Below are 8,224 nucleotides of genomic sequence, written 5' to 3' on the forward strand. Positions count from 1 at the left end.
AACTCCCCCCCCCTCTCCAACACAACACCAACCCCCCCCCCTCTCCAACACAACACAACACCAACTCCCCCCCCCCTCTCCAACACAACACCAACTTCCCCCCCCCTCTCCAACACAACACCAACTCCCCCCCCTCTCCAACACAACACAACACCAACTCCCCCCTCTCTCCAACACAACACCAACTCCCCCCCCCCCTCTCCAACACAACACCAACTCCCCCCCCCCTCTCCAACACAACACAACACCAACTCCCCCCCCCTCTCCAACACAACACCAACTCCCCCCCTCTCTCCAACACAACACCAACTCCCCCCCCCCTCTCTCCAACACAACACCAACTCCCCCCCCCTCTCTAAAACACAACACCAACTCCCCCCCCCTCTCCAACACAACACCAACCCCCCCCCCTCTCCAACACAACACAACACCAACTCCCCCCCCCCTCTCCAACACAACACCAACTTCCCCCCCCCTCTCTCCAACACAACACCAACTCCCCCCCCCTCTCCAACACAACACCAACTCCCCCCCCCCTCTCCAACACAACACAACACCAACTCCCCCCCTCTCTCCAACACAACACCAACTCCCCCCCCCCCCTCTCCAACACAACACAACACCAACTCCCCCCCTCTCTCCAACACAACACCAACTCCCCCCCCCCTCTCCAACACAACACCAACTCCCCCCCCCCCTCTCCAACACAACACAACACCAACTCCCCCCCTCTCTCCAACACAACACCAACTCCCCCCTCTCTAAAACACAACACCAACTCCCCCCCCTCTCCAACACAACACCAACTCCCCCCCCCCTCTCCAACGCAACACAACACCAACTCCCCCCCCCCTCTCCAACACAACACCAACTTCCCCCCCCCTCTCTCCAACACAACACCAACTCCCCCCCCTCTCCAACACAACACAACACCAACTCCCCCCCCCTCTCCAACACAACACCAACTCCCCCCCCCTCTCCAACACAACACCAACTCCCCCCCTCTCTCCAACACAACACCAACTCCCCCCCTCTCTAAAACACAACACCAACTCCCCCCCTCTCCAACACAACACCAACTCCCCCCCCCTCTCCAACACAACACAACACCAACTCCCCCCCCCCTCTCCAACACAACACCAACTTCCCCCCCCCCCTCTCTCCAACACAACACCAACTCCCCCCCCTCTCCAACACAACACAACACCAACTCCCCCCCCCCCTCTCCAACACAACACCAACTCCCCCCCCCTCTCCAACACAACACCAACTTCCCCCCCCCTCTCTCCAACACAACACCAACTCCCCCCCCCTCTCTCCAACACAACACCAACTCCCCCTCTCCAACAAGAGTGCTCCCTCCCTCTTTTTCACCTTTCATGCCCAACACAAATTAAAAACAAGAATGTGTAATGTTGTCGGGAGTGCCGCCGGTGGCAGCTCACATATTCCCAAAAGACCGGCTGTTACGGAGGAATATCGTAGTGGGCCTCGCTGGTGCTGGCTCGCTAAACGGCCTGTTCTCTCCCTCTTTACCACTCCGTAATAAATGCAACTGTTTTGCCTACACCTAAACGTACGAACCGAAGCAACCCACCTTACACATAGAAAACGTTAATATTATGGTGCTTTAGAGTTCATTAATGCGTCATAATTTTAGCGGATTGGTCGATTTTGAAACAAAAAAAATGGGATTTATTAGATGAGAGGACGGGAGCGGATAGGTGACGTGGCGACAGGTAAACATTGCACATTGCATAATTGTCATTGCAAGTATGAAAGACAATGTGCAAACACAGAGGAATATGTGCTGGTACACTGTGTTGACCATATGACCTGTGACCTCAGTCAAAACTGGGATGGGAGTGGTCATGGCGGGTGTGGGGTGGTGATGGTGAGGTTATAGTGATATTGCATCTTGTCCTCAGGGAGGATATCCCCTCAAGGGAATGGATTCGGAAGGATAACAAACGACAACATATTTTGTGTTATCTACTCTCTATCCATGGTTAGGTTGGGTTAAGGTTACTTAGGCGTAAGGTTTGGTTAGGGTAAATTAGGTTAAGTTTCATTACGTTAATACGATGTATTATTGTCAACAATATGAAATATGGAATTGAAAAACTGTTTCAGTGTGCCGGCGAATTCCCTTTACAGAAAATCAAATTCTTAAAAGAAAATGTTTTCAGCATACACTTTATATTTTAAACCAACTTTTTCTATTACATTAACGTTCAACAGAGATTATTCTCTAGTTATACTACAAAGGTTCATTAGCCAGTTTACATGTAGACTATTATTAGAACCGCAATATGCTTTCAAAGCATCACAAATATCTAGATTACTATCCAGGTTGTTTGAGGGTGGGTGTAGGCATGGTGGGTGTAGCCATGGTGGGTGTAGCCATGGTGGGTGTAGGCATGGTGGGTGTAGCCATGGAGGGTGTAGCCATGGTGGGTGTAGCCATTGTGGGTGTAAGCATGGTGGGTGTAGCCATGGTGGGTGTAGCCATTGTGGGTGTAGCCATGGTGGGTGTAGCCATGGTGGGTGTAAGCATGGTGGGTGTAGCCATGGTGGGTGTAGCCATGGTGGGTGTAGGCATGGTGGGTGTAGGCATGGTGGGTGTAGCCATGGTGGGTGTAGCCATGGTGAGTGTAGCCATGGTGGGTGTAGGCATGGTGGGTGTAGGCATGGTGGGTGTAGGCATGGTGAGTGTAGGCATGGTGGGTGTAGCCATGGTGGGTGTAGGCATGGTGAGTGTAGGCATGGTGGGTGTAGGCATGGTGGGTGTAGGCATGGTGGGTGTAGGCATGGTGGGTGTAGGCATGGTGAGTGTAGGCATGGTGGGTGTAGGCATGGTGGGTGTAGGCATGGTGGGTGTAGGCATGGTGGGTGTAGGCATGGTGAGTGTAGGCATGGTGGGTGTAGGCATGGTGGGTGTAGCCATGGTGGGTGTAGCCATGGTGGGTGTAGGCATGGTGGGTGTAGGCATGGTGAGTGTAGGCATGGTGGGTGTAGCCATGGTGGGTGTAGGCATGGTGGGTGTAGGCATGGTGGGTGTAGGCATGGTGGGTGTAGGCATGGTGGGTGTAGGCATGGTGAGTGTAGGCATGGTGGGTGTAGGCATGGTGGGTGTAGGCATGGTGAGTGTAGGCATGGTGAGTGTAGGCATGGTGAGTGTAGGCATGGTGGGTGTAGGCATGGTGGGTGTAGGCATGGTGGGTGTAGGCATGGTGGGTGTAGGCATGGTGGGTGTAGCCATGGTGGGTGTAGGCATGGTGAGTGTAGGCATGGTGGGTGTAGGCATGGTGGGTGTAGGCATGGTGGGTGTAGGCATGGTGGGTGTAGCCATGGTGGGTGTAGGCATGGTGGGTGCAGCCATGGAGGGTGTAGCCATGGTGGGTGTGGAGTGTGGGCTGGCAACACCGCCCCTGCTACAAAAGGGATAATTAATTAACACATCAGAGGTCGACGCCTCCAGGATCAAGCCAAATTTTATGCACGGATCTGCTCTGAATATTTTCCCCAGGATAATTACAGGTTCACAGCGGTGTACATCCTGGAAGAAACAGCTTCATAATGACTTTACGCTCAGATCACATCACTTCATCAAGTATTCTAGAAACATTTTGACACTTTTCTCAGTGCAACTATCAGACCATTACAGCTCTAGCAATGGTCAACAACTCTCAACTATGCACTATTAAACACAATTTTCAGGCCGAAATATATGTTATTTCTCTCTTTGTGAAGGAATTGTACCGTATTCTATAGCTCGTATGAACACATATACACACACATATTTAACTTATATCAAATAACATCATATGTACACTGGCAAAAAACAAAAATTACAATGGCATGATATCAATAATAAAATCCTTTTGGGGCAATAAGGTGACTTGTACCGGCTTCCTGGTGAGTCGCAGACATCTGGCTTAACCCACTCAGACACGATAGGACAAAAGCCAATCAACCTGGAACTCTACTGAATTCACTGGGAGATTCAGGAGGCCCGAATCGGTGCCCAATCAGGATTTTACGTCAGGCCTGCGGGTAATAGTCTGAACTGGGATAGTATGTCAATCCCCCCACCCCTCATCCTTCCCCTTTTCTTCCCCATCTTCATTTCCCCTTTCCCTCCATTTTCCCACTACTCCCTCCCATCTCCCAACCCTCCCTCCTCTCCTTTATAACCTCGAACAACTTTTCCATTTGCATATTAAGTAAATCATTAAAATGCGCGGGTAAACGGCAGGAGTAGCTTAAAACTCTATGGCCACCACATCCCTGATTTCATTTCCATTTTCATAAAATCACACGAGGGGGGTTTGAGTTACAAGCGATAGTTCTAACAAGCATTTAACTTACGCCTACCCCGACAAGCCTATGTCTAGTCCGGTAGCAATGACCATTTCCCTTACAAATTTAGGTGAGGTTACCCCAAGCATCTGGACAAACATTCTCTTATATATATATATTGTGTTATTGTGTCCCATGATCCTGCTCAGCCTTTGCGTGGTGAAGAACACATTCCTCAGACTGTCCTCGTTACTCTGGCCCTTCAGCTCCGGAACGAGTCATGGTGTATATCTATGGCTCTTTGCTAGTTTTGCATTGTGTTTTTTCATGTGATTATTCCATGTTGTTGCAACATACTCAAGAGTGTGGTTCTCAAAGATTGAATATTAGCTTTGACAGGTTCTTTATGCCCACTTCTGAAGGAGACACGGACGATGACCTGTATGATACATGTCTCTGACATTATTCTCTTAATGTGTGCCGTTGACAATAGATCTGGGATCATGTACACTTCCAGTTCTTTTCCTTTCCGGTTCAAGATTCTGTCTTTCCCTTATTCTATCCTGATGTATATGACTTCTCACTCCTGTTCTTAACCTTATAGCACTGCACTTCGCTGGGTCTTCTAATAACCATATTCGTCAGAACACTTCTGGAGTGTGGACGGACTCCTCTGCAGGGATTCACAACCTTCCTTAGTCCTGATTATTTTCAATAATTTTGCATCATCTGCAAACAATGATATGAGGATACGAAAGAAGTAACTTCCTCTGTTAGATCGTTGAAATATTTTAGAAACAGTAGCGGCCCCTGTACCGACCCTTGTGGTACTCCACTCCTAACCTCTCACCACTCCGATGTCTCCGCTCTCACTGTAACCTCTTCCTTCCTTCTTTCCTGAAACATACTCTCACTTCCAGATACACCTGCCTGCTGGAACTGTTAGGATAATAGTCACTTGTGTGGGATAACACTAAATGGCTTGTGACTGTGGATCAATATGAAGTCTTCCCGCTACGCCCTCTCCTCTATGACTTCTTTGAAGAGATTTCTGCCATTCTGTTCTACAACTCCAGAAGGATTTTTCTTGGCTAAATTTAGGGCTTTTGGGTATTCTACGATCCTGCCTCTAATGCGACCCTAGTAGCTTATAGGGAATGTTTGTCAGTAATATTGATGCGTGTGCGTGCATGCGTGTGTGCGTGCGTGTGTGTACTCACCTAGTTGTGCTTGCGGGGGTTGAGCTTTGGCTCTTTGGTCCCGCCTCTCAACTGTCAATCAACTGATGTACAGGTTCCTGAGCCTATTGGGCTCTATCATATCTACATTTGAAACTGTGTATGGAGTCAGCCTCCACCACATCACTTCCTAATGCATTCCATTTGTCAACTACTCTGACACTAAAAAAGTTCTTTCTAATATCTCTATGGCTCATTTGGGCACTCAGTTTCCACCTGTGTCCCCTAGTGCGTGTGTCCATTGTGTTAAATAGCTTGTCTTTATCTACCCTATCAATTCCCTTGAGAATCTTGAATGTAGTGATCATGTCCCCCCCTAACTCTTCTGTCTTCCAGTGACGTGAGGTTCAATTCTCGTAGTCTCTCCTCGTAGCTCATACCCCTCAGTTCGGGTACTAGTCTGGTGGCAAACCTTTGAACTTTTTCCAGTTTAATCTTATGATTGACTAGATATGAACTCCATGCTGGAGCTGCATACTCCAGGATTAGTCTGACATATGTGGTATACAAAGTTCTGAATGATTCCTTACACAAGTATCTAAAGGCCGTTCTTATGTTGGCCAGCTTGGCATATGCCGCATATATATGTGTGTGTGTGTGTACTCACCTATTTGTACTCACCTATTTGTGCTTGCGGGGGTTGAGCTTTGGCTCTTTGGTCCCGCCTCTCAACTGTCAATCAACTGGTGTACAGATTCCTGAGCCTACTGGGCTCTATCATATCTACATTTAAAACTGTGTATGGAGTCAGCCTCCACCACATCACTGCCTAATGCATTCCATCCGTTAACTACTCTGACACTAAAAAAGTTCCTTCTAACGTCTTTGTGGCTCATGTGAGTACTCAGTTTCCACCTGTGTCCCCTTGTTCGCGTCCCACCAGTGTTGAATAGTTTATCCTTGTTTACCCGGTCGATTCCTCTGAGGATTTTGTAGGTTGTGATCATGTCTCCCCTTACTCTTCTGTCTTCCAGTGTCGTAAGGTGCATTTCCCGCAGCCTTTCCTCGTAACTCATGCCTCTTAGTTCTGGGACTAGTCTAGTGGCATACCTTTGGACTTTTTCCAGCTTCGTCTTGTGCTTGACAAGGTACGGGCTCCATGCTGGGGCCGCATACTCCAGGATTGGTCTTACATATGTGGTGTACAAGATTCTGAATGATTCCTTACACAGGTTCCTGAACGCTGTTCTGATGTTAGCCAGCCTCGCATATGCCGCAGACGTTATTCTTTTTATGTGGGCTTCAGGAGACAGGTTTGGTGTGATATCAACTCCTAGATCTTTCTCTCTGTTCGTTTCATTAAGTACTTCATCTCCTATTCTGTATCCTGTGTTTGGCCTCCTATTTCCACCACCTAGTTTCATTACTTTGCATTTACTCGGGTTGAACTTCAACAGCCATTTGTTGGACCATTCACCATTGTGTGTGTGTGTGTGTGTGTGTGTGTGTGTGTGTGTGTGTGTGTGTGTGTGTGTGTGTGTGTGTGTGTGTGTATCAGGGGACCCTCCCCCTCATTAGGGTCAGGGGGGGGGGGGCTCCTGCTCTCATCCCACCCCCCTGACACCTCACAGCCCCTGACACACAGCCCTAGGAGGGAGGGAAGGTCTTGGACTGTTCCATCACTAATTCCAAGTCTGAACTGGAACAAAGAGTTTGATTAAATCAGACATTTCTTTGTTTCAACTTTTCTTGTAGAGTGGTGTCGTTGTTTGTGTAGTTGCGTGAAGGTGTTAGCGTGGTGCTAGTTAGTTAGTGAGTGAGGATTTTTGGTTTCAGCGTGACCTGTGGAGCCTCCTTGCCCCTGCAAGCGTGTTTAGTGTGAATGGTGCATAGTGCTTACCCGGACGCCCTTAGCACTCAGCGTGACCTGCGGGCCGTCCTCACACTCAGCGTGACCTCCGGGCCGTCCTCACACTCAGCGTGACCTCCGGGCCGTCCTCACACTCAGCGTGACCTCCGGGCCGTCCTCACACTCAGCGTGACCTCCAGGCCGTCCTCACACTCAGCGTGACCTCCGGGCCGTCCTCACACTCAGCGTGACCTCCGGGCCGTCCCCACCGAGCCTCACACACACACACAGGCCGGACCCAGCGAGCAGCGAGACACGTTGGGCACAAATCATGCGTTATATGACCCAAATGAAAGCGCTGGTGCGAGCGCGCCTGGACTAAATTGAAAACCCGGAGTGTAGTGGTGGGAGAGCGCGGCCTCACGCACGCTCACACGCACGCACGCGCGCACACACACACACACACACACACACACACACACACACACACACACACACACACACACACACACACACACACACACACACACACACACACACACACACAGTAAGACATCTCTGACCTCAGTACAACAATATAATCCTACTGAACCTATAAACTCCCCGAAAATAAGATAAAATTATTTTCCCCGAGAATAAGATCACACAAAACCCCACCATAAAAGATGTGTGTTGAGACAGTTAACAAACACACGCAACACCGGTAAACACCCGTGTGTGTGCGTGAGGCAACATCTCAACACAATCAACGCATCAAAAAACATCGTCGCTGGCAACAATCATCACGATGTTATCCCTCAATAAACTCCCAACATTTTGAGGCAAATTTCCGGCTTGAGGGACTCATAAACTCGGAGGTCTTTCATCACGGCCGTCTGAGAGTTCCCTATGAAGG

At 49.3% G+C, this 8,224-nt stretch overlaps 1 protein-coding gene across 1 annotated transcript in view; it reads left to right on the forward strand.

Moving 5' to 3' along the window:
- Window positions 1-5,302: 5,302 nt before the first annotated feature.
- Window positions 5,303-8,224, forward strand: part of LOC138366347 (uncharacterized PPE family protein PPE24-like) — a 12,241-nt gene continuing 9,319 nt past the window's right edge. The window contains exon 1 of the mRNA XM_069327380.1: window positions 5,303-5,412. Coding sequence (XP_069183481.1) covers window positions 5,303-5,412 — 110 coding nt within the window. The remainder of the gene's footprint in view (window positions 5,413-8,224) is intronic.

This window comes from Procambarus clarkii, chromosome 19, assembly GCF_040958095.1.
Source record: "Procambarus clarkii isolate CNS0578487 chromosome 19, FALCON_Pclarkii_2.0, whole genome shotgun sequence".
NCBI lineage: Eukaryota > Metazoa > Arthropoda > Malacostraca > Decapoda > Cambaridae > Procambarus > Procambarus clarkii.